This window comes from Sylvia atricapilla, chromosome 24 (genome assembly GCF_009819655.1).
Source record: "Sylvia atricapilla isolate bSylAtr1 chromosome 24, bSylAtr1.pri, whole genome shotgun sequence".
In the NCBI taxonomy this organism is placed as follows: Eukaryota; Metazoa; Chordata; class Aves; order Passeriformes; family Sylviidae; genus Sylvia; species Sylvia atricapilla.
Genome location: NC_089163.1, coordinates 617,083 through 644,723, shown reverse-complemented (window position 1 = coordinate 644,723; position 27,641 = coordinate 617,083). Strand labels below are relative to the sequence as shown.

Sequence of the window (27,641 nt, the reverse complement as noted above, 5' to 3'; positions counted from 1 at the left end):
CTCATGGAGGATCAAGTGTGCCCTCCCTCATCAGCAGAGGTGTGAGGACTCCTGGTAAACTCCCAGAAATGCACCAAGCCTCTCCTCAGAGAGCCAGAAAAGGCCCAGCTGGACAGTCCTGATACTTGCTCATGAAGGAAGGAGCAATTTAATAGTCAAGCAGCAAAGCCTTGCATTTCTGACCCATTTTGTATGTGCTATGAGTTATGCAATGCTGCAAAAATCCCAGAGCCTCTCTAAGTCCAGAGTCTGTTTGTTTGGGCATTTTTGGGATGCTGATGAGGGACAGATAGATTTTCTTCTTCCAGGGAATCAAGTTTCTGCCATCACTGAACCTGTTGTGCCTTTTGTTCAGTTCCCAACAAGGAGCCCATTGAGCACCCTTTGGATGTATCTCCTACCTGGCCCTGAAGCCAACTGAGTCATCCCTGTGCTCTGCACTGCCTGAAGCACTTACAAAATACAGAAACAATTGTTATTAGAAGAGACCTGTTTCTCTCTCCTTGAATGATAAAGGCACCTCTTTTCCCCACCTCTCCCAAAACCTGTGCGTGTGTTCTGCCTTCCCACCTGATACAGTCACTCATTAGGGCAAAATATTCCTGGCCAGGATCATTTCTTGTATTTTAGAAGTTTATTTTTATGGGGTTTTTTTTTGGGGATGTAACTTTTCGAGGCTAGATGTGTGCAGTGATCTCTGTTTAGTAAAGAGACTTAGAAGTGAAATATATCTATTTCAGCCATATATTGATCTGAAATCAGAAAGAAACTTTGGGGTCCCCCTAAAAGGAAAATTGATTTCTGTGGTGTTTGGGCTTCTCGTCAGGATTTCTGAAATTTGCTTCCAGTTCTGAAATGGTTTCTTCATTTTTTTCTGTGGAATGGTGGCATCCCAAACTCTGGAAGGGGGTAGTTAGGAGCAGGTATCTGTGTGTGCCTCCTGCAAGCAGGACCAGACTTGTGCAGCTGCAGGATGTCAGCTCGAGACCACAAACCCTGGAATGACATTTTCCTCTCCCTGGAGCTGGAATTCTGTTGAAATGTGCTTTTGTTTTCCCCTCCCCTGTCTGGAGAAAGTGGGACCTGTGTGCTCTGGAAGCAGCACAAAACCCAGGGTATCTTTTTCTATCCTTTCAAAAGCCCCATCGTTTGTTTACAAGTTCTTAAACGTGAAAGAACCATAAACCCTGACTGTACTTAGTGCTGTGTGTTTACTCAGGTTTCTGCCTCCTGGGGGACAGTGCAAACAGCCCTGGCAGCTTCACTTCTGTTTACAGTTTCTGATAGTTTTCTCTTTCATGTTTTCACTCCCTCACAAAGCCCTACACTGAAATAAGCTACAAACATAGCTGTGTGCTCTCATTAAAGACAAAATTTGATGGATAACTTGCTCCAAATAACTTTCCACCTGGGCTGCAAACCTGTTTTAAAAATTAAATTAAAAAAGAAAAGGTGAGGAAATGCTTGTATTTTACATGGGGTTCTGAAAAAGCCTTTTTCCGGTAGAAAAAAAGGAATCTTTTGCAAAAGAAATTCCTCCCTGTGAGGGTGGTGAGGCCCTGGCACAGGGTGCCCAGAGCAGCTGGATCCCTGGCAGTGCCCAAGGCCAGGCTGGACAGGGCTGGGAGCAGCCGGGACAGGGGAAGAAGTCTCTGGCCATGGAATTGGATGGGCTTTAAGATCCCTTCCAGCCCCAAAACTCCACGATTCCGGGTGTAGTTTGAGCCACGACCTCCCGGTGTTTGGAGGCAGAGCTGGTCCCTGGGGCCTGCAGAGCCCTGGGGGTGTGTGCCCAGCAGATCCCGAGTCCTCAGCAGCTCCTCGGGAATCCAGAGGGATGCACGGGAGGTGAAACAGCTCCTCTGAGGTCCCAGGAAATGGCCAAAGGTTAGGACAGAAGCACACGGAATCGGGCAAAGCATTCTCGGCCCCGCATACTTTGAATACCAAAAGCCCGAGTCACCTCCCACTCTTCCCCTCAGATGCCGTGAGGAGATGTGTGGGTTTGAAACAACTGTTTTTCTCCTTCTGTTGGGGTGTCGAGGGCTGTGTCCTGCGCAGGAGCCAGGCCGGGACTCGTTTATTTGCATCCAGGAAAGGGAAGGTAACTGATACAGGAGACGGGCAGCGATTGTATCCATGACAACGGGCAGATATGGCCTCGCTGCTCCTTCCTTCCCTTCCCTTCCCTTCCCTTCCCCAGCGCCCTCCCGGGCCACAGCCCGGCTCAGGCGGCTCCCTCGGCTGCGGCTCAGTGTTCCCGAGAGAAAGATCCAAATCCACAAATTCAGCACGTTTCCTGGAGCCAACAGCTCAATCCATTCTGCAGCAGAAATCCCCGGTTTGAGCTGTGTGTGCCTCACCAGGGGCTGGGGCCGTGTGGTTTTACAGAAATTCCACACAGGAGCAGGGTGGGCCTGGCACACCTTTAGAGTCTGCAGAGGCAGCAGGCAAAATGCAGTTTATTCTGGGGAAGAAAAAAAAAAAAAAAAAAAAAAAAAAGGATTTTTAGATGTGCTGGACACCTTCAGAAATGCATCTGAGCTGAGCAAGGGAATGTGGTGCTCACCTGTGGGGGAATGTCAGCAGAGGTTCAGGTGTTTGCTCCGTGGGTGAGCCTCAGTCTGCACTGTGCAGGGAGCAGGAACTGCCTGGCTGTGCTCCCCGAGAGCTCTGCATCCCACTGCCTGCTGTGGTGCAATTCCTGCATTCCGACCACTGCCCGGACCTGCCTTGGAAAACGCTGGCATTTGGAGCAGCTGCAATCGCACCCAGCAAGGAGGAACAGAAGGAAATCTGTCAGAAAAGCAAAAAGCTCTTAAAGGCAGCCAGTTTTTCTCATTTCCAGGGCCCTTGCTTTATATCTTCACCACGCTTTGTACCATGCTAAGGAAAAATGTTCCAGGATCAAAACAAGGGGATCCATCATCTCTTCCTCCAGAGTGGCGAAACAAAGCAGAAGAGGCAAAGAAATGAGATGGTGAATGGAGAGCTGGGGATTAGAAGACAGGATGTGGAGCTCAAGTTCTGCCCTGACACTGAAAACCTGACTCAGTTTCCCTGTGAGCACAACGAGCTCTGGACCTGATTGGTCAATATTAAAAGTACAAAGAGGGTTGCTGCAAGCACTAATTAATTGACTGTCTTAGCAAATTAGATGAATCTGTAAATTGTAGTGGATATTTGGCACTTGGCTTTGCAAGGTCTTGTGCCTGTGAGCTTTTCTCCATTTCCTTGTATGTGTAAAAGCAGCATCACACAAAGCAGGCAGGGGCTGAGATGGATTCAGGAAAAGGAAAGGATGCAGTGAGCCACGGGAGCTCGGGGTTACTGTGTGGTCGTGGGGAGAATCACTTGGCCAGCTTTTGGAACAGTGAGTCAAAATTGGATCTGGTGGTGATGATACAGATCAGTCTCCATCTGCTCGGGGATGTCCTGCTTTTGGCTGGGGTAGAGTTCATTTTCTCTTAACTGGCTTAACGAATGTTGTCAGCCTTTCTGCAAAGGAAAAATGTTACACAGCCAGCTGCAGAGGCAAAAATATCTACAACTGTATTCGAGGAGGATTTGATGATTTTAAAACCAAACTAAACCCGCAGTCTTTTGAATTTTCAGCAAATGCAGCACTGACAAAGGATCCAGCTGATCCCAAGTCTCTGTTTACCACAGCAGCAGCTCTTCCCAGCCTGCAACTGCCTCAGAAAAATGCCAGGCTATATGTTTTAATCACTGTATTTAGCCATGACAGTCACCCAAACAGCAGATTTTGCTTTTTTTCACCCTGCTTCCAGGATCAAGGATGTTTTTTATAGCTGTTCTTTGACTGGAAATAAATCCTGGGGGACACCACTACCTCCTTTCTCTTACGCTGACATCCTGCCCTGAACTTAGCAGCAATCTCCTGTGGCACATTCCACCTTCTGTTGATCCAGCTGGGGTTCAGCATTACCTGGTGCAGGAGTGGAGGGAAGCTCAGTCTGAGAACACCTTCCATCAGCAGACAGATGGATTCTCCTGGAGTCCTGGAGCTGGCCATGGAGAGGCTGGAGCATTGCCCCCAGCATCACTGTGGTGTCACCACAACCCTTTTTGGGGTGTTGTTATACTTCTGAGATACTGTAGAGCTACCTCAGCAAAATCCTCTCCTTTTACAAAAGTAGCTGCAGACATTCAGAGAATAATCACACACGAGTCATTTGTGGTCCCCCCAAAGCTTTTAATTTGCTGTTTTGCTAGAGGGAGTGGACAGGATAATCTGGCAGCTTTATTTAGGTGAAGCTTCATGATTTCTTCATGACTGTGAAGTCCTGTGGCAGCCTGTCTGTCTGTTATGAAATGTGATGGATTTCCTGCATCCCAACAGACCTGCCAGGGGTGGAAGCAGCAGCATTTCTGTCTCTGTGCTCTCCATAGGCCTTGGTCTGGGTATTGCCCATGAACCTTTCACTGTGGCCTTAAAGAAGGTTTTCTACTGTAATCTTTCAACAATTCAAAGATTATTTATTTGTAACTTTAAAAAAATAATCAGTTGCAATAACAGTTGTGATTGGAGAATGAGAAATTTCCCTGGAGTTCATGATCAGCCTGAGATCCCCCTCAGCTGCTCCAGGTTCCTGCTCAGTGCCTGGCCCTGTCTCACTTCCATGGACAACAACCCTCTGGAAGTGTCTCATTCTCCTTCTAAACAAGAAGCAGAGAGCACTGTCCTGCTCTCCCCTCCCTCAGCATTCCTGCAGAGCAGAGGGAAGGGAGAAGGCTCTGGAAAACCGAGGAGGGAGGTAAATGGGCTGGTGGTACTGACATCACTGTGTTACTGGGGCCAGGTGGAGCAGGTTGCAGCAGCTGGAGGCTGGAGCTGGCACTCCGTGTTCCAGGCAATGAGGGGACCTTCGGGGTGCCTTTGGAGCTAAGTGAATAATCCTCCACAAGATCTGCCCCAACTTGCTCCCGCAGCAAGTGCCCTGAGTTTAATTGGCTCTAACAGGACCTCAGTCAGTACAGCTGGGTGGATTTGTGTTATTTAAAGCCCTCACCTGGGGCTGCAATGCTCATGGCACAGATGGGGCTGGAGCATAGGGCTGTGACAGCGATTCCCAGCTCAAACAGCCACCCTGGGAATTTTCTACACTCCATTTCCCCATGAGCACAAAAGATGACAGCTCTATCCTAAATCACAAGCAGGTCCTGGTGGTGACTCACAGAGCAGCTTCACGTGCTGTGGAGATTAATTGGAATTTTTCAAAGCGCTGAGCTCTGTCCCAGTTTGGCTTTTTCAGAGTTTGCTGCCCACTTGGAACAGGTAAAGAGCCCCGGGCTGTAACTTGGGACAGCTGCCCTCAGAATGCCCAGTCCCAGCTCTGCAGGCTGCCACTCAGCCTCGTTAAATATTTCCAGCCACACCTTGATGAAGTCAACCCTTACTGATGCATCTTTTAAAAAGATTTAGTTTCATTTTTTAACAAATAGTTTTGTAATGAAACACGCAAACGCAGTGCACTGGGGTTTGGAAAAATGTGAGTAGAAGAAAACTTTTTCCTATTTGAGAATCTGATAGGTGAGAATAGCCAGGAATTCTGAACGCCTGTTTTTAAGGTGGGTGTGTTCTTTATCCCCGTTTTTTAGGGAATTCCAGGGGCACTTCAGGTGATGGGCAGTGATTCATGGCACATCTCAAACCTGGAATCCGGATTTCCTGGAGCAGTTTCCTGAGTTCAGCAGTGATCTGAGCCGTGTCACCGTGTTTGTCCTCAGCACCTCTCCTGGTGCAGACTGTGCACACAGGGAAGCAGCTGGACACTCCCAGAGGAAAAATCTCCCCAAGCCACAGAAGAGCAGAGCTCAGTGTCAGGTACTTGGGAGTAAGTTTCAGCTGTTTGTGCTGCTGTGAGGATTGTGCAGAGCCACAGAATGGCTGGGGTTGGAACAGATTTTTAAAGACCATCTTATCCTACCATGGGCAGGGACATCTTTCACTGCTCAGCCACAGCTCTCCCTGGCAGAGGCTCCCAAGTCCCCCAGAACAGGTATTTCATGGTGCATCCAGGCACCATTTCCCAAGGTTTCACTCTGTCAGTGAAAATCTTCTGGGCTGTCCCAGCTCTGGTGTGGCCACAGGCCCAGAGCAGTGCCTGTTCTCTGCTGGCACCGCTGAGGCTCCTCAAACTGTGGGGTCAGGGACATTGAGGGACTGGGGTGTCCAGGGAAGGGAAGGGAGCTGAGGAAAGGACTCAGCCTGGAGAAAAGGAGTCTCAGGGGGAATTCCTGGCTCTGCACAACTCCCTGACAGGAGGGGACAGCCGGGGGAGTCGGGCTCTGCTCCAGGGACAGGAGGAGAGTAAACAGCTTCAAGCTGCCTCGGGGGAGGTTTAGGTTGGATACTGGGAAATATTTCTTCACCGAGAGGGTGGTCAGGCATCGAAACACGCTGCCCAGGTTGAGTCACCATCCCCGGAGGGATTTAAAAGCCGTGCGGATGTGGCACTTGGCGACACGGGTTAGCGGTGGCCTCGGGCCGGTGCTGGGGGAACGGCCGGGCTCGATGCTCTCGGGAGGAGCCGTTCCGAGCCGAGCGATTCCGCGGTCCCGCGGCGGGCTGGGTTTGCCGGATGCTCCGGGCGGAGGATCCCCGCAGCCCCTCCCCGGTGCCTCCCGCCCGCCCCGCGCCCCGCCCCGGCCCGGCCCGGAGCCGGTGGGTGCCCAGCCCGGCGGCGCTCGGAGCCAGCCCGCCGCGGGCACCCGCCGGCAGCGATGCCGCTCGCCCAGCTGCCCGAGCCCTGGCCCGACATGGAGCTGGTGCATCTGGACACGGAGGTGAGCGGGCACGGCCGGGGGGGCTCCGGGGCGGGGGGCTCCGCCGAACAAAGGAGCGCCCGGCGGGACCCCGCGGAGCGGCGGCCGCCCGCCCCGAGCCGCTCCCCGCGGCGGGGGAACGCGGCCGCCGGAGCCCTGCGCTGCCGGGGCCGCTCCGGGGCTGCTCCGGCACCGCTCCGGGGCTACTCCGGCACCGCTCCGGGGCTGCTCCGGCACCGCTCCGGGCCGCTCCGGCACCGCTCCGGCACCGCTCCGGGGCTGCTCCGGCACCGCTCCGGGGCTGCTCCGGCGCCGCTCCGGGCCGCTCCGGGCCGCTCCGGCACCGCTCCGGCACCGCTCCGGCACCGCTCCGGCACCGCTCCGGGCCGCTCCGGCACCGCTCCGGGGCTGCTCCGGCGCCGCTCCGGCACCGCTCCGGCACCGCTGCCGGGCTCGGTGTGCGCGCCCGGGGCTGTGGTCGGGGCACCGGGGGCTGCCGGGCTCGCCGCTGCCCGTGCGGCTGTGTTCGTTCGGGGAATGCAGGCAGCGCTCCCAAATCTCCCGGGCACAGAGGAAAGAGGACCCGGCTGAAGGCCCAGGGAATAAAAATCTCAATTTTGGGGGGTTTTCTCCCTCGCCCTCCCAGCGCCGTCTTCTCGCACAGGCCTGCGCCACCAACTCCAGTCACGCTCCTGTGTCACTTTGCTGGACGTTTGCTCTTCCCTCTCACTTAGCTCTTGTCCTCAGTAAGACCCCCAAGCCAGATGTGCGGGATGGAGCCCATCCCCTGTCCACATCTGCAGGCTGGCACCACAGCCATTTCCGAAGGAAGGGAACAGCTTGCAGCAGTTGTCACCCACGGCACAGCAGCCGGCTGAGGCACTGTGCTGTGGCACTCTCCAGTTAAACATCTTCTCACTCCAACTGGAACCAGCAGCTCTCCTGGAGAAAGCAGAGGGGAGCTGGGGACTTTGTCCCGGGTGTGTCACAGACCTTGGTGCTTTCCTGTCACTCTGTCTGGATTCGATGGTGTCACACTGTTATTATACCTGGGGATGTCTCCATGGTTAATTGGTCAGATTTGCTCATTCCTGTTTAAAATCACCTCTGCAGAGGTCTGTGCTCTGAGCAGGGCAGCGTTTCAGCCCCGCTGCAGGCGCAGCAGGGAGCTACTGGCCGTTCAGGGTGAGGTTTCCTAATTTTCATCAGCCAGGTATGGCACAGCTTCTCCTGCAGTCCCCAGTGAGGTGGGGAGGCTCTGCCTGGGCCCAGCACCTGGCACGAAGGTGCGGGGGGTGAAGAGCCTCCGAAACATCGCCGGAGCCGTGAGGAGGAGTTTGTGCTCCAAGCTGGGAGAGGAGGGAAGTCCTGCGGCACTTCCCAAATCATGTCATGTGCCCAGAGCCCGGCCGTGGGTTACTGCTGCGAGACAGGGCTTTTTATTTGTGGTTCCTCCCTTCCTAAGAAGGGAGATGCCCGAGAGGCCAGAGAACGCCACTCGGCTCATAATGGGAGGAAACTAACGCCGGTGCCCAGGGCAGTGGGAGCCGCGGCGAGGCTCCATTCACAGCCTAATCCCGGGTGCCGTGTCAGCGCCTCGGGATCGCTTCCCAGAGGAAACGGGCCGGGCTCTTGGTCAGCCCGGGTCAGCCGCGGGCTCAGGGCAGCGGCAGCGACTCTTTTCCTCATTGCTTTAGGAGCGGGTGTGTCAATCGTAAAGTGAAACTGGAGGGAGCCTCTGGCCCTCCCCTTCCCCCGTCTCACCTTGGCCGCAGCTCGGGGTCAGAGTCAGGCACCACGTGCAGGTGGGATTTCAGCAGATCAGGATTTTTGCGTCTCAGGATCTCAAGTGGGACTTAGCAATTTGCCTCTCTTTGGTTTAAAGTGATAAGTACACACTCTTGATTACAGCGAGGAAGATAATTCAGGTGTTGTTCACCTTTACACCTGGGTCAGACGTTAGAGAGTCCCCTGAGGTCCGGCAATGGAGTGGGAATGGGGTTTAGGAGGAGCTTTCCACTTTGAGGCTAAAATGGCCAAGGGCAGGGGCCCAAGGGGGAAGTTTCCCCGCTCCTGGGAGAGGTGGCACCACTGAGAAGGCAAGGAGACATTTCTGGAACACCGGTTACGTAAATTGCCCTGGGATCGCTGCCATCCAGGTTAGAAACCGGCTTCCTCCGACCTTTGCTTTCTGAGTCATGGAGCAGAGGTGCTGTCACCGCGCTGGTGGAGGCATCAGTCCTATTGTTGAGGGATTTGGGGTTTTTCCACTGTGCTCCGGGAGGATTTGCCCTGTGGTGCCCCTTGTCCCAGCCCACCAGAGCTCAGCCATGCCAGGGAAATGTGTGGGAGTGGGTGGCACTGGGAGTTTGAACTGCTCCCTGCCAGGAGCCAAGTCCCTCTGCCCTGGAGGCTGAGCTTTAGAATCGTTTCTCCTGCTTTCTTTTTAACCTTGCCATCCTCTCTTCCACTTCTATTATTCCAGTATTGCTTATGTAGCAGAAAAACGTGGCTGGGTTGGAGTATAAATTCTAGAGAGTGGAGTTGAGTGACACAGAAATCCTTCCCTGGGAGGGTGGTGAGGCCCTGGCACAGGGTGCCCAGAGCAGCTATGGCTGCTCCATCCCTGGGAATGTCCAAGGCCAGGCTGGATAGGGCTTGGAGCAGCCTGGGGCAGTGGGAGGTGTCCCTGCCCATGGCAGAGGGAATGAGATGGGCTTTAAGGTCCTTTCCATCCCAAACCATCCTGTGTTTCTTTGATTCCATTACTTCATCCCCATTGCAATGGATCTGTCATCAGGGCTCCACTTGGCTTCAAATTCTTCTTTCATTACACAACCCTACAACACTGCAACTGACGTGAGATTATGCCAAACTCCACCACTTCAAGCTAATTGTTTTTACCTGTATATATGTATCACCCTTTACTGAGCAGGAGCTACTCCTGAATAACTCTTTTCTCAAGCATGGTAGCTTGAGCTGTGCAAACTCTGATCGAGAGACAAGGGAGACAGCTGAGTAGCTGTCATCTCTGATGTGCCTTGTGCAGAGGCTCCTCTGTTTGGGCTACCAGAGTTCCTTTGGAGATCTCTATTTTTGTAGAATTATTTCCTTGCTCTGAACTGCAATAGGAAAGATCCATAAATCCTTTTTAATGGCAATAATTTAAACCTGCCTTGTTCTTGTGTCAAACTAGCAGGAGCTCTGGGGTGAAGGGTTTCTTCCCCTGCTCCTTCCCTGAGTGTTTTATGGCTCATCAGAGTTGGGTAAAAGAGCATCTCTGGGTACCTGGTACTTGTGAGGAGTTTTGAGGCACCTCAAAACATAAGGATGCAGGAACAGCAGCAGCTGCTTTTGCAGGAGAGCTGTAGGTAACCCGGGATGGCTTGAGCTGGTGGTGTAAGCACAGGGCAGGACTGGGCACTGTCCCCACGGTCCTGCCAGGATGTGCCTCGTCCTGGTTTCACATCAGAGCACACTGGCCTGGTCTGGAAATTGCTCCCTGTGCTGTGGATTATGCGGAATTAAAAGGATTTAAAGCGCAAGATGTCCTAAGATAAATATCTCCCAAGTTCAGCCAGGCTGGCAGTTGCGTAACTGAGTGCACTTGTTTTCCAGGAGACTTTTCTGTGTGCTATTAAGGAAACTGCCCTGCCCGTGCTCAGGAGGGGTTTGTGTCACCTCTGGGGCAGTCGGAGGGGTCAGTCACCCAGAGGTGCCCTGGCTGCTGCTCCACGTGCCCATCAGATTAGCTCCGTAATCCCCACTGCCGCTCCCCCCGGAGCAGGGCAGCTGCAAGGACAGGCTGTGAGCTCCCGGGGAGGCTCTGGCACAGCCTGGGTGAGCTCCTCACTGCCCTGGGCACCCCAGGGAGGAGCTGTGCCTCCCTCCTGCAGCAGACGTTGCCTGGTTGCTGCAGGAGGGAGATCTTGGGAGTTCTCTCAGAGCAGGACATTTGGGAGGCTCCTTTGCAGCCCCAGCGTGCTGTGAGAGGGCAGCTGCACCTGCTCCCCCCTGTGTGTGCTGTGCAGGGCCAGGGCAGAATTAAATCATTTTAAAGAGGCAAATGTCAGCCCAAGAAACCCACAAACTATTTCAGCTCTGCTCATGACGTGCTGAATGGCCATATTTTATCTCGGGAGGTGATGAGTCTGGAGCTGTGTTTCCATCTGGAACATCTGCAAATGGCCCTCCAATTCCATATGAGGAAATAAGGACTGGTTTTGCTCTGGGGTGGAAGGAGAGCACTTGGCTCTAAACACTGCAATCCTCTGCTCACACATCTGACTTACGTCAGCCTGAGAAAGCAACTGTCTCATCAGGAGCTTCATCCCTCTAAGAGCAGGACCTGCATGCCCAGGAAACCTCCCTGGCATGGACACTGCTCTTTCTTTCCCCATCCCTTCCAGCCCGGGTAGGATGGGTTTCTAGCAGCAGCAGAAGGACAAGTTTTCCTCGGAGCAGGGAGCTGATAAAACCCAGCCCTCGGAAGTCTGGTGGCTCTGGAGGTATCACCTGGTGTCTCCCAGCTCACCCTTGCAGCTGAGGGCTTGGACACCCCCTGCATCCACTCACCCCTCTCCTGACACATGCCTTGTGCATCTGTTCTCCAGAGCCAGGCACTGCTTCTCTCTGCCCCACACTGAAATTCTGCTTCTTAACTGTTGGAGAGAGAAGCAGCCCTCGCCGAGCTGTGGTTTGGATTAGCAGCCAGTTATGAGCTGTGGATGGGTGACAGCTGAGCCAGTAAACATCAGCCTGCTCCAAGTCTGGTTATCTCCAGTGCCGTGTCTCCCCCTGCCTTGTGGGGGCTGCTCATAAACACAAGTTCTTACTTCACTGCTCAGCTGTTCTCTGTGCTAATGGCACTGAGAGCTCCGTGTAAACACCAGGGCAGCATTCCTCCGGGAGAACTCGTGCTGCTGCTGCGGCTTTTTTTCAGTCCTTGGCTGAAACTACTTTGGGACTTAAAGTTAAGCTGGGACTAAGGTGAGCTGTGGAGCTCAGGTCGGGTCCACAGAGACGTAAATGTTGCAGTATAGTGGAGACCTGAGGAAGAAGTCAGGTTGGGCATATCAATGGATCCTTGGTGCTCCAGGGAAGGAGTTGGCATCGTTTCTGTCAGTTCTGAAAGGCTCTAGAACCCAGTCACTCCACTGAGGATCTGAGGCTCGAATCCATTGGCATTGCAGCTCTTCACTTGGCCTCTAACTTCTGAAAAGGAGGGAATAAACTGCCCTTGTACTTTCAGAGGAGGAGAGGAATGCCATGATTTTTGGAGCCTGAGACTGCAGTACAAACAGATGTCAAAGCAAAGTTCTTCTTGCCCTTGTTTTTCTCCAGAGTCTGCAGAAAGCCTCCTGTACGCGTTTACCCTGCTCTGAGTATCTGTGTCTCGATGAAATCCCACCCACTTTTGCTCCCCCGGCTTCCCCGGGCGGTGCCGGGCTGAACCTGATCCCTCCTGGGCCGGGCTCCGAGGTGACACCTGCCCGGTGCCACCGCAGGTCACCTGCTGTGACCTTGTGCGGGCTGGAGCTGGAGCCAGGCGGGGCAGATTTCCCGCAGCTATCGGCTGCCATAGGGTAATAAATAACTGATAACCGCTCCAATTAAAGCACAGTGGTTGTTAACTCTTGCTGCTGCTGCCAGCAGTCCCCAGCAGCAGGCACGGAGTGGGGCAGGAGCGCTGGGATGGAGCACTGTGGTGCCCGGGGGGATCTGCACCGACCACCGCAGGGATCCTCGCTGCTGCTGCTCGCCCCACGAGCAATTCTGGGTGGATTAGGAGCCCCAGTTTCATTTGGGGGAAGTGTGGAGAGGCTGTCTGGGCTAGAGACTTTATTTTAAACAAGTTAAAAGACAAGAGTCTGGTGTATGGGGAAAAGTTCAGCCATCTCGTACCATGCCCAGAGTGCCACCGTGTCCTGTTTGTCCCACCTGAGGGGCTCCCAAAGTCACCAGCTTTTGTGAGGGCCGTGAGGAACAATCCCATGCCTAGCATGTGCTAACAGAGGGTTCTCTTCCTTTGCAGAACGGGCAGGCAGCTCCAGAAGAAGGTGGGAATCCTCCATCCAAGGTAAAAAATGCCCCGGGGTTACGTCTGTGAGTCCCTGTGAGCGTGGGGGGTGTGAGCTGACTCCGGTTATTTTTAAACCCTGCAAAGCTGCTGCTATGTCAATCTGCAGGAGTGCACGTGGGAGTGTGAGGGGACTGCGGACAGGGAAGAGCAAAGATAAACCCCTGTCTTCCTGTCCCTTTGGTCATCCAAACATGCCTGAAGGTTTTCCAGAGGCCCCCCTGCCCAGCACACAGGAGCTGGTGTGGAGGCCGTGGCCGAGGTGAGAAGTGAGCAGCCCTGGGCTGTTTCGGTGCCGTGTTTATGCCTTTCTCTGGGGTGTGATCTTGCCAGCTGGGATGAGAAGTACAAGAGTATTTGATGGTTTTGGCACAGCTGCCCTTGCTGAGAGTCTGGTATCTGTTTATTCTCTTGCCTTGGTGGGGCTGGGAGAAGTTCCACTTCTGCCAAATCGCCCTCTGCATCCCTGTCAGCATCACTGGGAATGACAGAAAGGACTGAGCTGCTGTCTCCCGTGTTTTGGGCAGGGGTCTGAACCTGCGAGTCCTTCTTGAGGCAGCTCAAGCTCACCGTGCTCCACACATGAGCAGTGTGGTGTGGAAGGACTTGATTAGTCTGCTGTGAGCCTCCCCAGGTACAGGACAGCACGGTGCTGTCACCGTGGGCATTTCCTGGTTGTGCCCATTCCTGTCCTGCACTCAGTGCAGAGCAGAAGAGCCATGTCAGCACCGTGAAATCATAATCCCCTCAGGATTTCCTTTCCTGATCCAGCCATGCTCTGAGCGTGGAGAATGACACAACACATTGGATTTGCCCTGGGCATCCTTCCCAAGCAGAGGCTGTCAGGAGCTCTGTCCCCTCAGCAAGGGCCCTGTGGCAGCTTCCCCCTCTGAATCATCGCCCTGCCGAGAGCTCTGGGGGCTTCTTGGGTTGTTTTTCCAGCTGGTTACTCTGTATTTTTAGCAAAAGACATTTAAACCTAAACCCCAGTTGTCAACATTTCAGCCAGTTTTGTTTTTTTTGTTGTTGTGTTTTGTTTTTTTTTTCCCTGGGACATTTGTGGATTTCTAGCAGTGCCAGTGCATCTCTTCTACCTGATCTGCCTCTCTGTCCCACTCTGGAGCTGGCCTGGCACTTCTTCATCGCCTTGCCAAGAAATCTTTGGGTCAGATGAATTCAGGTCAATGAAATTTGCACTTCCCTCCCCTGGGAACAGTGGGTTTATGACTCTTCACTGTGCCTGTATCTCTGGCATGGGGAAAAAAAGGAATCTGTGTCTTCTGGCTGGATTCCAGCTGGGTTCCTAAGGTTTGAGACTTTGCCTCTTTAATCTTCAAACACTTGGCTGAACTGCCCTTCCCTAAATGAGGCTGATGGACATCGCTTTAAAAATCATTTAGGACTTTTTCCTCTTTGAATGACATCACCCAGACAAACCTTGGCTGATTCCATCTGTAGGTGCCATTCCACAGAGAGATCATGAGCTAGAGGCCAAAAAAGACTTGAGGTTCCTTTGCTGCTCTGTGGGACATGGACATGCAGTCCAGGCTGGAGCAGAGCAGTGGGCAAGTTCTCCAACATCCCAGAGCAGGGAAGACACTAGAGCCCTGTGCTGCTTCAGGTGTCCTGCTTTCCACTTTTCTGAGGCCCCATGGCCAAAATGCCTGTGAGCAGTGTCTGACAATCCCATTTTGGGTAACTTTTGAGCACCCAAAGCTCTGCTGCACGCTCCTGAAATAACCTCGGTGGCGTTTTCCAAGTTTGTACAAGGTATGTTTGCTACCAGCACAAATGAAATCCCTCCTGTAAACACATACCTTCAACCGGAGGGCAAGCTCTGCCCTGAGATGCTGTGGATGGGGGAACAGGCAGCACCCAGAATATCTGAGAGTTTCAGTTCTTTCTGTGGTTAGAGAGCAGCAGCAGCTCCTGGCTCTCCCTCCAGCAGGAGAAGCAAGCGGCCCTCACCATGCCAGGTGACTGTTCTCACACTGAAGGTTGCTCAGGCTCCCTCCCACACCCTTCTGTGCCATGTGTGGAGAGCTGCAAGGGGAAGAGGCACCTTTCTTCCAGGTTTGTGCTATCCTTTTGCAGCTCTTTCTGTGATCTCTGCTAAAAATAACCCGAAGCGGCGACAGCGGCGATTACTCAACGCCCACGAGTCAGCCCTGTCCCTCCCTGGCCCTGTCAGCAGGATGCTGCCAAAGCACAGCCCTCCTGTGCCTGGGCCATGACCAAAGGCTCTCTGAAAAGGAGGAAATCCAAGAGTTCCTCAAAAGAGTCGGGGAGTTCCCAGTCGGTGCTGTGAGATTGATGATGGAGTGTGGTGCCTCCGTCACGTCTCACCTGAAACACGAGGATGTGGTCACTGAGGGGTGGCAGGGGGGTGTTTGGGGCCAGGCTGGCCCTGTTCTGGCACTTGCTTGCTGCTTTTGTAGCTCCAGCTCAGCTCCCTACCAAGGACAGGTGGTGCATTTCACAACCTCTTGTGTTTTCTGCCTTTCAAGAACAGTTGTGGTGCACAAGTCCCTGCAGGCCCCATTCCTCACTGTGTTTTCCTTGGGAATGTCTGCAAGATCCTAGTGCTGGGGAAGAGTCACTGGTCACACTGGATGGGATGAGGCTGTGTTTTGAATTTGCACTGAAAACAAGGTTAATCATGGCCACATCCCTAACACCAGGCTGCTGATCCAATGCAGGATGGGCACAAGGATGGATTTCTTTCTCATCCTCTTTGGTGGTGGTGGTTAAAAGCCTCTCTGGGTACAGAACTTGGTTCTCTCCTGTGTTCTCCAAGTTTTAATTGCCAGGTTGGGTGAAATAGGTCCTTGTTCAGCTGAGGAACAGCAACTGAATTCAGTGGAAGAATGGAACCTCTTATAATTGGGGTTTTTCAGCCTGCTCTGCAGCCAGCTTGGCTGAGGGGTGAGCCTGTGCTCCCTGAGGGTGCCAAGCATGAGGAATTATACATGGAAGTACAACACCCAATTAGTGAAATCACTTCATCATGAAGAGCAGAGGAGTGGAATTGCAGTGCTGAGTGTGCCCACACTCTCTCTGGGGAACGGGCTGAGGGTGCTGATCAGCTTGTTCTGGGGTGATAATCACAGAGCACAGGGAGAACTGGGGAAGGGAAGAACTGAGCTCTCCCAGCTCTGTACCATAAAAGGGACCTTTGAGACTGGAGCAGGGGCTGTGCTCTGCCACAGACACCAGGCAGGAGGTGCTCCAGGCTGAGCCTGGCTGTGGCACTGCAGGAGAGGCACAGGTGAGGCTTTTCCCCAGATCTGTGTAGCTCCTGTTGGTTTATCCTGACCAGGTAAAGCTCGAGGCAGGTCCTTCCCTGCAGTATCTCGCAAGGGCATGAAGGAATCCTGGGCAAGGACACCTCCCACCATCCCAGGCTGCTCCAGGGATGTGTGTCCAGTGAGGGTCCAGGTGAGGGAGGCCTTTCTGGCCAGCTCCTCCCTTGAGCTCCAGGCTGAGAGCAGGACAGGCCCCACATCCAGCGTGGGATCCTGCTCAGTGCTGGACACCACTAACCACAGCCTCTTAACGTGAAGGGTTTCAAAACAAACAAGTGAGTGCTCTGCTCTGTGCGTGTTTGCACAGCTGCTGCTGGTTCCTCCAGGACCTGGAGAGCTGTGGAGCTGTGGCAAGGGGCAGGTAAATCCCTCAGGAAATCCCTTCTCAGCCCACTGCCCCTCTCCTGTGCTTCCCAGCCTGGGGCTCTGGCCACACTGGCCCCCGTGGCTGGGCAGGACATCTCCAGTGAGCTGTGGTGCTGCCTGGAAATGTCCCTGACGCTGCAGGGACTGGGCAGCAGCTTGGCCACTCTTAACATTTGGCTTTTCCAGCCTGTCACTGGTAAAGCTCCGAGTTCAAACTGGCTGCTCTGCCTTGTCAGCTGAAGGAATGGAGGGGGTTTGCTGCTCCAGCAGTGCCTGACAGCTGCCTGGCCTGTTCCTGGCAGAGCCTTTGCTCTGTGTCCTTGGCAGGGCTGGGCTATGGCGAGCAGCAGCTTCTGAGCTCTTAAAAAACACAAATAAATCCCTGTTTGAGGAGCAGAGCCTCTGATGAGCTGCGGGCTCTAATGAATAATTGAAGAGGGGTCAGTTTACAGGACTTGCACACGAGGAATGTAGCAGTCTGCTCCAGCAGCCCTCCCACATGGTCCCCGACCCATCCAAACCACTCTGGTTCCTTCTCTGCCATTTCCATCCCCCTGGTGAGTTCATAGAAGCTGCCTCATGTTCTGTCTCCAGAAATCCTCTTTTATTGAAGGAAAGGAAACCCTGAAAATCTGTTACTGTGTGTTGTACTTGGAGGGGACCCCAAAGAACTCATTCACTTCTGATTTTTGAAGGAGCCAGGGTGGGTTTGGGTCGCTGGGTCACCCACCCCAGCAGCTGGGAGCTCGGTGCCCCTGACTGGGTTTGCTGGCCAAGATGCTGGTTGGGATTTTCCCTGCACACACAGACAAATCTGCCTGAAGCTCCTGCAGCTTCACCAGTCTCAGCTTTATTTGGAAGTGAAGCCTGGTTTGGACATGAGCTGTAAATTCCTTCCATAGCTCCAGGTGAAGCTGCAAAAGCTGTTTTCCCTCTGGTTGCACTGTGCTGCTGGCAGGGCTGCCACGGGCTGAGGACCATCCAGGAAGGGGAGTCCCAGCTATCCAAGAATTCCTGCTTTGCCTGGAGCCCTTTTCCTTCTCCCTTAGGGAATCCCCTGTGTGCGTGCCTGGGGCAGCCTCTGAGCACTGGGAGCAGAGGCATTGCAACACTGCTGCTGATCTCATTGCAGCTCTGAGGCAGGGAGAGTTTCCCAACTGCAGCGTGAAATCCAGGTCCTTCCCTTGGCAGTCCTGGAGAGCACAGCTGGGAAACGTCCCCTTTGGCCACGGGGAGGGAGAGTGTTCATCCTGTTTGTGCCTGCAGCCTCCGTGAGGGCAGAGCTGCTCCTGAGACGTGGCTGAAGTGATCCCCTCCTGTCAGAGAGGTGGATTTACTGGGATTGGGGATGTGCCATGACTGCTGTCACAGGGAGAGGTGATGGCTCTGCACCAGCCCTGGGGTCAGTGGTCATCTTTGGGATCCAGGAGGGGACCCCCGGGGTCTCCACAGGGACAAAGTGAGGAGGAAAAAGTTCCTTACAAACAACATCTGAGGGGAACAGGACAAAATGTGGTATTCCCAGTGTGGGGGGTGGCTGCAATCCCTGTGGTGTGATGTTTGGGAAGGGATGGGTATGATCTCCATGTTTGGGAAGGAGATGGGTGTGATCTCTGTGTTTTAGGAAGGGGATGGGTGTGATCTCCATGTTTTGGGGAGGGGATGGAGATGATCTCCATGCTGTAGTCCTGTCCCTGGCACACGGAGCAGCTGAGCCATGGAGGCTGCTGGCTGCATCCACGGTTTTATGAACATTTAAAGATAAAATAGAGCTTTGCTCCAGCACTCATCCTGTGTGCTCTCACCGGGGTGTTGGTAATGCACAGCTCAGGGTGTGTTTTGGACACGGGTTTTTTTTTTGCTTTTAACCCTGCTGCAGTTCACAGCCACCCCCGGCATGTGACAATCCTTTTTCCCTCACTGTGTGACCTTCTCAGGGGGTGGCAGAGAGCCGGGTTCTCCCCACCTGCACAGAGCAGCCCTGGCAGGTACCAAGCAAAGGCTTTTCCATGTCCTGAGCCCCCTTTCTGTGTGCCTTGCAGGGGAGGGCAGCCCGTGTGCTGTGGGAGGAGTGTGGAATTCTGGCGTTCCTGTGATACAGAATAGTTTCCACATCCCACGATTACTCCAAGGGCAGCAAAAAAGTCTTGGTTCTTGTTGTGAAACCAGCGTTGTATTTTATCATTCAGCTAGAAAGAGTTTTCGGCTTTCCTACTGAAAGCAGCAGAAGTGCCCTGTGCCCTGATGGAAGGTGGGTCTTTACTGCTGGCTCCTGTGGCATTCTGTGTTTGGAACAGCCTGGGACGGGGTCCCCTGGTTTTAGCACCATCAAAGCTCAAGCTGATGGGAATCTGCTCTGAGCAGAGCTTTCCTCCCTGCTGGGAGCTGTGTGCAGCAAGGGGAGGCTGCATCCTTTCTCTTTTGCACTGGAGGCTGATTTGCTCTGTAGAAGCTGCAGAACTGAGTAATTCCCTGTCTCCTGCCTGTTACAGGTGTTTTCCTCCCCAGTGTCACGTTTCACTGGGTGCAAAGTCCTGCTGGCTCCCCGTGCTCCTCTCACAGCCCTGGGACTGCAGCAGGAGCCATCAGGAATTCTCTGTGGAGTCTGGAACATCTTTTGCCTGAGCTTGTGTCTTTAGCCCAAGCAGCTCACTGTCAGCTGACCCTGGCCAGTTGCAGCTTGTGGTGCCTGGAAAGGGTGGAGAAATTGTATTAATTAATTTATTTTTTTAAGAAGCTTGGAGGATCTGCTGCCAGCATCACCCTGGAGAGAACCAGGAGCAGGAGGAGCCCCGGGAGTGTGAGGGGGAGCCTCTCTGCTCTCTCCATCCCAAAACCGACCTGACCCCTCTGGCATAAAGCAGATATTCTGGGTTCCCTGTGAAACGAGTCGGTTAAAAACTGAGCAGATCAAAAAGGACGTCGTGAAGCACCAGGACAGGGGCTCAGCTGTGTGAGCCACCATCTGCCTTCTCCCTTCCTCAGCCTCAAGCTTTGCTTGAGAAAACCCTTCATCCCTTAATAACTTCCAAGATCCCTCTGTTTTGGGGTGCTGACTCTTCCCAGAGGGGTGTTTATGACCTGGGTGTTTATGGAATGAGCTTTGGGCTCCCCCCATCCCGTTTGAGATGAGAAACACGTTTTGAAGATGCTCTGAGTGCCACCTGCTGGAATGTGCTCGAGGGGTGCCAGTGTGACACTGCCTGTCCCGTGGCAGTGTTCCCTCTTTAGGGATCTGCTGTAACCCGTTGTGGGGAGCCAGGATCACTGGAGGAGCAGCAGAGTCCTTGCCAGGAGCCACCAGGTTCATTTTACACAGTTTGGTTCCCTCTGTGAGTGGGGAGGAATTGCCCCCAGGAGGATGGCAGAGCGTTTCCAGGAGCCAGGCTTTTGTTTAAACCATGTGTGTGTGTGGGGAGGCTCCTGATGTTTTCCATGCCAGGATGGAGCTGGTCATTCCCTTCCTCAGCTGCCGTGGCTGTGTAAGGGTTTGGGCACAAGGGCTTTGAGGATTTGAGGATTTCTGGACACCACGTTACCCCAGTTGGGCAGAGGCCCGACTGTGTCCTCTGGGTTTCTCCTCCCTTTCCCATTTTTGGTTGGTTTTGTTTTTCAGGAGACCAGCGGCAGTCCTTGGAGGTGGTGTGGGGTGAAAGTGCAGCCCTGCTCCCTGTCAGTAATCCCTCCCTGCAAACCCCCTGCCAGGGATCCGCCCCTGTCCTTAGCCCCTCCACAGGTCCCCGGTGTTCCCGTGCTGTGGCAGTGGCTTTGTGCAGGACTTCCACCTCCAGAGCCGTGTCCCTTCCTCCTGGGCCCCCGAGGCTGCTGTCTGTCCGCAGAGGCTTCAGTGGGAGCTGAGGGGCTGAGGAAGCCTCTCCCTGCACATCCTCTTGGATTGCTCCGAGAATCTCCCTCTTCTTTTGAGAGAATCCGTGGCCCCAAGGCGCAGGTGCCCCAAGCTGAGCCCTTCCCTCCCCGGCCTGGGCCGGCCTCTGCTCGGTGTCCCAGGGCACTTCTCAGGCTGGGACTCCCCGGGGCACTGAAGAGGACCCAGCACTGAGGTACAGTCGAAAGTAGGAGGTTCTGGCCAATTCTTTCGTTGCAAATGAGGCCAAGGGCCAGCCCTGCCCAAAAAAGGCCTTTGCAGGGGCAGGCAGTGACTGGGGAGGTTTCTTTGGTTTGTTTGTTCCCCTTTTTGAGAACCACCACTTGAAAAAAAAAGCTCCAGACAGAGCAGCCTTTGCTCTCCACAAACTTCAGCCTCTCTTCCTCCGCAGAGCTGCAGCACCTCATGCTTCCCACTGACTCCAGGCTCCCCCCAGAGCAGGAGCTGCTGCTCCACAGGGGAGTTGTTGCTCCAGAACAGGTCACCTAAAATAACTTCATGCAAAATTTCAGGAGTGTGAAGCTCCCGCATTCCTTCCCGATGCTGACACTCAGGCAAGGAGGGTCTGAGGCTGTCTTCATCCAGTCCTTCCTGGGCAGCAGCTGAACCCTCTGCCAAGACATCCCCTTGGGAAGCTGTGGCTGTGCCAGCAGCTGTCCCTCCTCAAGGAGCAGCTCCTCACAGCATCACCTTCCTGTTTGTGGCAGCCTGATCCTCCCCTCCCGGAGCTCGGGGGCTGTAACTGGATCCTGGCAGGAGGCAAAGGCAGTCCCTGGAAATTCTGATTGAAATCTGTGGGGCCAGCCAGTGTCCTGTTTTATGGAGCTGATGCTGGGAATGGCTGGAGCTTGGTCCTCCCCAGAATTGGATTACAGCACCTTTAATGTGTGCACTGGGAGCCCTTTGTGTCTGCTGGATTTGGGGATCGTCTTTCCTGGGGCCGAGGTGCCCCTGGCAGCAGGTTCACACAGAGTTTACAGCCACAGAGGTGACACTTCAGTGCCAGCATCTGAGCCACCACCCCACTGACAGGGTCACCTCTCACACAGCACACAGGGACAGGTTACCAGGGAATGGTTTTAAGCTAAAAGAGGAGAGAATTAGATCAGATATAAGAAGAAATTCTTCCCCCTGAGGGTGCTGAGCCCTGGCACAGGTGCCCAGAGCAGCTGTGGCTGTCTCTGATCCCTGGAATTGTCCAAGGCCAGGATGGACAGGGTTTGGGGCACCTGGGACAGTGGGAGGTGTCCCTGCCATGGCAGGGTGGAGTGAGATGGGCTTTGAGATCCCTCCCAGCAGGGACAGAGATGGGAATGGCCAAGGCAGGCGGTGCAGACACAGGGAGTGAGAGGGAAGTTTTCAGCTGGATCATTCTGAACCAGTTCTCTTCCAGTTTCTCTGTGCAAGGAAAATGGGGGCCACATGTGCACTCCCAGTTTCCTCAGGAGATCAGTTGCTTTCAGCCATGGGTTTTACCATGTAAAAGGCCTCTTGTAAAAGAATTCTTCCCTTTATCTGACCTAAATCTCCCTTCTTTTAGCATAAAACCATCGCTCCTTGTGCTATCACAACAGGCCCTGCTAAAAACTGTCCTCAGCTTTCCTTTAGGCACTGGAAGGGGCTCTGAGCTCTCCCTGGAGCTGTGAGCACCCCCAGCTCTCCCAGCCTGGCTCCAGAACAGAGGGGCTCCACTCCCTGGAACATCTTCCTGGTGGACCAGCAGGACCACGTTGCTCCTGTGCTGATCCAGAAGCTGCTGCTCCCTCCTGGCCCTTTCCCTTCTGCTGCCTCGGGCAGTGCCTAAAATCGTTCTTTTTGTGCCTGTTTTCATGTGTATGACACGGGGGCTGAGCTGATCCCCGTGAAAAGGCCGCTGAGATTTGCTGATGGCTCTTTCCACCCCTAAGCACCCGTAAAGCCGCGCAGTGTTCTGGTGTGGCCGCTGCATTGTGCAGCCGTGGCCACACAAAGCCATTTCCCCATCCGAAACCGCCGCTTCCTTTCAGTAAAACTCCCAAAATACATCCCAGTGACACAGCCTCGGCGCCGGGGCTCTGGTGCTGCTCCGGGCGCTGCTCTGGGCTCCCAGCTCAGGATCCAGTGGGGAAGGATGGGAGGATAACAGCCCGAAGCTTTGGAGATGCTGAGGCTCCTCTTCCGCAGCAAGCCAAGGATCCAGGAGGCAAGTGTCTGATAAAATACCTGCTCTGCCTGCGCTGCTGGGCTCTGTCCCTGCTGCAGGACACAAGGAATCGGGGAATTCCTGATCCTAGAGAGCCAGGCCTTATCCAGGTTTAATTAAGCACTCTTTTGGAAAAGGCGTTTTGGAGGGTGTGACTGCTTTCTAAGAAGTGTCTTTCCTAGGTGCTGCCAGATTTTGGGAGTGTTTTGGGACCAGAGCATGTGTTGAAGCAACAGAAATTAAAACAGCTTCTGGTTAGTTGTTGATGAATAGGAAGCAAAATGCCAAGAGCAGAATCTGTTTCGAGCTTTTCCAGGGCGGTTTTTTTTTTTTTCTTGCATTTAGATGTGACGGTCTCAACCGGCAAAGTGACAAAACGCGAGCAAAAACAAACCTGTCTCTTGGCTTCTGGCTTGTAAAATCCTCCCTCAAAAAAGGGGGAAAGTAGAAAACAGGACTTGTGATTTGAACTTGGGAAAAGCCCATTTGTCTGTCCCCAGCCCTGCTCTGGGGTGACTCAGCCCTCTGTGCCAGCACAGGGAGGTTCAGAACTTGTCTCCTCCTCTGACTGGAGCGTCCTCCTGGGCTTTTATCTCCCAGGAGAAGCCCATCTCGTTTCCCAGCAGAGCAGGAATCTGTGGAATCTGGAGGCTGTGGGTGACAGCAGGTGCTGGCCCTGCAGAGATGTGTTCCTGTGGGAATCCAGTGCTCCCATCCCAGGGGCAGGGGCTGGGGTGTGCTCCGAGGGAGCCAGGGTGGAGCTGCCTTCCCGGTGGGTGGGAGGGATCCCTGGGCCGGGGGCTGCTGAGGGTCTTGTGATCACTTTTCGCTCAGGAAGGGGTTCAGCTGTGGCTCTGGCAGATTTGTCACCCTGCTGCTCCTGGAGCAGTGGGACAGTCACCCAGCTGCTCCCCCTGCAAGGCACAGCAGTGCAGAGGAGGAAGGGGAAGAGGTGACTGCAGGGGCCCCTCCGATCTGATTCCGTCCTTCTGAAGCTGAAAATCAGTTAATTCTCAGCTCTAATGTCACTGTTCTCGTGTGGCTCCTCCCTCCCCTCAGGGTTTGCATTTCCTTCTCCCCTCTGTAGCTCCAGTCCCACCTCCAAGTCACCCTGAGTCTATCAAATCAAATAAATATAAATTTATTTACTGGGATCTGCCTCCAGCTGCTCTCCTGGAGCCAGACATGGCTCAGAATCTCATCCCGAGGAGTGCTGGCTGCTGAGACACCCACAGGGGCTGTGAACAGCTCACCTGGCCTCGCTGAACACGTTCTTTGGGAAAACCTCAGCAGAGAATCACAGCCTCTCTGTGCTGACGTTTATTTATTGTCCCACAGGCAAAATCTGACATCACTTGGATAGAGAAGGACCTGGTGGACTCGGCAGACAAGGTAGGAGAGCTGCAGTGGGCACCTCGGGGAGACTCCCCCATTTCATTTGCATTCTGTCCCACACGCCAGGGCACGAGCAGAGCCGGCAGGGACCTCTCTGAAAACTCCCACCCCTGCAGCCCCTCAGCTCTGTGGGACTGCTGCTGCGGAGAGCAGCTATTGCTCATTGCCCACGTGACATCCTGGACTTGATTTCATCCTCCTCCTCCTCCTTCCTCCCCACACCAACCCCCTTCCCGTGCTCTCATTCGTGTCTCCTGTAGCTTTCTGATCTTGTCAGCGAGGCAGCACGGGCACTTTTGGGTGCGTGGATGTACAGGGGAGATTTTATTGCCTTTCTGAGGCTCCTCTCCCACGCTGGTAGCACGACATGAAAGGTTGTCTGGGTCAGGATGAGATTTATCAGCTCCTGCCAGGCCCACGCACGGGGAGTTCAGTGCTCCCCACGCTGGGAACGTGGGGCTGCCGTGGGATGGGTGCTTATCTGGGGCAGCACAGGCTGGACAGGGTTTCTCCTCCCCTGGGCTGTGTCCGAAGGCAGGAGGTGTCGGTGTGAACAGGCTCCTCTGTGCTGAGCAGCTGCAGGTGCTGTTCCTGCCCCAGGCACCGAGGTGGGGCTGGGCCCAGCTGCCCCAGTCATTTGTTTCTTTCGTTATCAGTTCTCCAAGAGCACGTGGTGGGGGCAGAGGGGACAAGACAGTCATAGTAATTTGTGTCTCTGGTTCCATCCTCTGCACTCTCAGGAGAGGCTCAGAAATCAGCACTGACACGGAGCTATTTCCTTTCGTGTGGGTGTCTTTTGACTCATTTCAAGGGGTTTCTCTCTTACGTGCACCCTCTGGGGTCTTGCTGCAGGAAACGTCTGTCTGTCCTGATGGAAAGGTCAAAGGGGAACAGGTTTGCATGGGGAAGGAGGCAAAACGAGCCCTCGCAATACCTCTGCTCTGTCCTGCCAATAATCTGAGCCGTGGTGGGTTCAGAAACAAGAAATGCCCTTAAAAACACCTCACGTGGACCTTCAGGGTGGCTCTCAGATAAATAACCCCAGACTCCACAGCAAGGACTGTGCAGCACAAGGCAAGTGAAGGGCTGAATGCAAATCCCGACATTCCTGGAGGGATCCCATCGTGGGTGAGCCCTCAGCCCTGTGCCAGTGGGAGGGAAGAGATGTGCAGCTCTCCAAGGTGTCGTCACACTTCTGGGTGTGGTGTGTTCTTGTGAGTTTTTCTCTTCTGTTTTAGAGAGGAAAGTGGCTTCTCACAATTTCCCCTGTTGTGGAAATACCCCCAGGCTCCCAGAACTTCAGGCAGTATTAGGTGGAAATCACGTTAGGGAGACAGTGTGTGTTTTCTATCAGTGTCTTTATCTGAGCCAGGGAACCCAAATGCCAGCGAGGAGCTGTGACGTTATTTCTTTAAAAAACAAACCTGAGAAAGGAAAAAAAAAAAAAAAAAAAAAAAAAAAAAAAAAAAAAAAAAAAAAGCCCAAACCACAAGTGCTGCTGGGGAGGGGGAGCGTGAAGCTCTCTCCGTGCCAAGCCGCATCCGTGCATCTGCCGCAGCCGCCGGAGCTCCCGGCCCGGCCCCGAGCCCACAGCGGGCCACCGGTCCTGTTATCGGGATGGGACAATGGACAGGGACCCTAAACTCCCCCGTGTGTGGGCCTTCCTGACCCTCTGGCTGCAGAGGAAGCAGCGAGCCAAGCCCTGCAGCCTGCAGCTGCCTGCCCCCGGCCAGCTCTCCAGCCCGGTCAGTAACACTGCCACTCCCGCTGCCACCTCCTGCTGCCACTGCCACCTCCTGCTGCTTCCCTCCCTGCCGCTGGCTGATGCTTCCCGTGGATGCTGAGGGCACTGGGGTCTGCTTTTCTTTCTCTGCCTTCTGGGATGGTTCATTGTGGTGACACGGGGAGAAGCCGACCTCGGTGGCACGCAGGTGCTTTCTGTGCTGGAGACGTGTGTGCTGCCAGCCAGGCTGTAGGAGCTGTCACACAAATCCTGAGAGTGGAATTCCAAGTTAGTGGATGAGTCCATGAGGGAAAACCCTCCCTTATGGCAGCAGGATACCAAATGGCTTCTCAAAGTGTTTCTGTGAAACAGGAGGATGTCAGGATGGGCTGGGCTGGAGGGGACCTCAAAGCCCCTCCAGTGCCACCCCTGCCACAGCAGGGACACCTCCCACTGTCCCAGGCTGCTCCAGGCTCCATCCAGCCTGGCCTTGGACAATTCCAGGGATCCAGGGGCAGCCACAGCTGCTCTGGGCACCTTTGCCAGGGCCTGCCCACCCTCACAAGGAAGAATTTCTTCCTGATGGGTCCATTTTTGGATCTCTCCGTGCTGTGGGGCTCTCTCTCTGGAGAGCTGAGCTGGCAAGGAGGAGGTGAACTTGGCTGGCTCCTGCTCCAGCTCTGGAGGTGGGAAGCTGTTCCTCACAGCAGCTGTCTGCAGGGACTAAGCCTTCAGATGGACCCAGAAGTGCAAAGTGGCTGCTTTGAGCTGGGAGATAATCTGGAACACGAAAATGTGTTGTTTAAGGGATTATGGGATCTTGTTTGTGATCACCGAGCCCAGGGAAAGGCAGGATAACACAGGGAGCTCCTGTGCCCTGCCCTGAGTGCCTGAGCAGCACAGGAGAGAGCAGAGCTCCCACCACAGAAACAAAGCCACTGCCTAAAGCGGGACAAACCCGGCCTGAGAGAGGGGAAGGGAGCTCGGTGCAGGAAACCACAGCCATGGGCACTGCAGGGTGGGAGTGGGCTGGGCAGGAGGACGGGCAGGGCTGGCACCTGGCTCTGGCTGGCTTTAAAAGCTGCTTTGATGAGCTGGTTCCAGACCAAGTGTCTGAAAAGGTAGAGAAAACAAAGTGTAATTTTTTTCCCCAACTCTGCAAGGGAAAAAAATAAATCATAGTTCCAGGTTTCTGCAGCTTCTGATAGCCACAGCTTCCCCAGGGCTGGGGACAGCAGGGTTTGATGCATTTGTGAACATAATTGCTGTCCTTTGGGTCCAAAAGTTTTGCTGGGAATAGGAGGTGTTTCAGCATCACCTCAGGGTCTGTGGCTGTGCTGGCCCAGCTCCCTTGGTGAGTTTATTCTATTTATGCTGATTAAATCTATTTTTTCTTCTTTATTTTTTTGAAGTAAAATAATGTGTTTTAAACAAAGCATGTGCCAGAGACCTTGGCTTCCCCTCAATCTTCTTGAAGGCTGGAGTCTGTTAAAGCATCATCTGTATGTGCTGAAGATGCACTTAGACTTATGTTGCAGAGTTGCTCAGATTGCTGAGCAGATGGGCTCCAACATGTCTGGTTTTTGCCAGCCCTGGCCCTGTTTTGACAACAGTGCCGTATTTTTTGTGTTGTGGGATTTTTAGTGGCATAAACACTCCTGTTTTTGCTACCAGTGCCTCAAAAAGGAAGGTGCTTCTCAAGCACTCTTCTGAAATGTAGTTCAAAGCAGCTCCTGTGGTTGAGAGGGAGGGTTCTGTATTTACCTGGTCCTCCCTACCCTGACTTATTGATTGCAGATGCTGATACCTGTGACAAGCACCAACCTTTAGGTTCTCTCAGCTGTGGCTCCTGTGAGTCTGGAGCTGCAGTCCTTGTTCCACAATCCCATCAGGCTGCTTCCCCTTGCTCAGGAGTC

At 54.0% G+C, this 27,641-nt stretch overlaps 1 protein-coding gene across 6 annotated transcripts in view; it reads left to right on the top strand.

Moving 5' to 3' along the window:
• Nucleotides 1-6,676: 6,676 nt before the first annotated feature.
• The window catches only part of RPS6KA1 (ribosomal protein S6 kinase A1), a 32,915-nt gene continuing 11,950 nt past the window's right edge, over nt 6,677-27,641 (top strand). For 2 of the 6 annotated variants that reach the window (XM_066335435.1, XM_066335436.1), the window contains exons 1-3: nt 6,677-6,810; nt 12,824-12,868; nt 23,946-23,999. In XM_066335435.1, coding sequence (XP_066191532.1) covers nt 6,748-6,810; nt 12,824-12,868; nt 23,946-23,999 — 162 coding nt within the window. In that variant the 5' untranslated portion in view covers nt 6,677-6,747. Of the gene's footprint in view, nt 6,811-12,823; nt 12,869-22,470; nt 22,608-23,945; nt 24,000-25,612; nt 25,748-27,641 lie in introns of those variants that run through there. The other 4 variants (XM_066335438.1, XM_066335439.1, XM_066335440.1 and 1 more) reach the window with 4 other exon arrangements.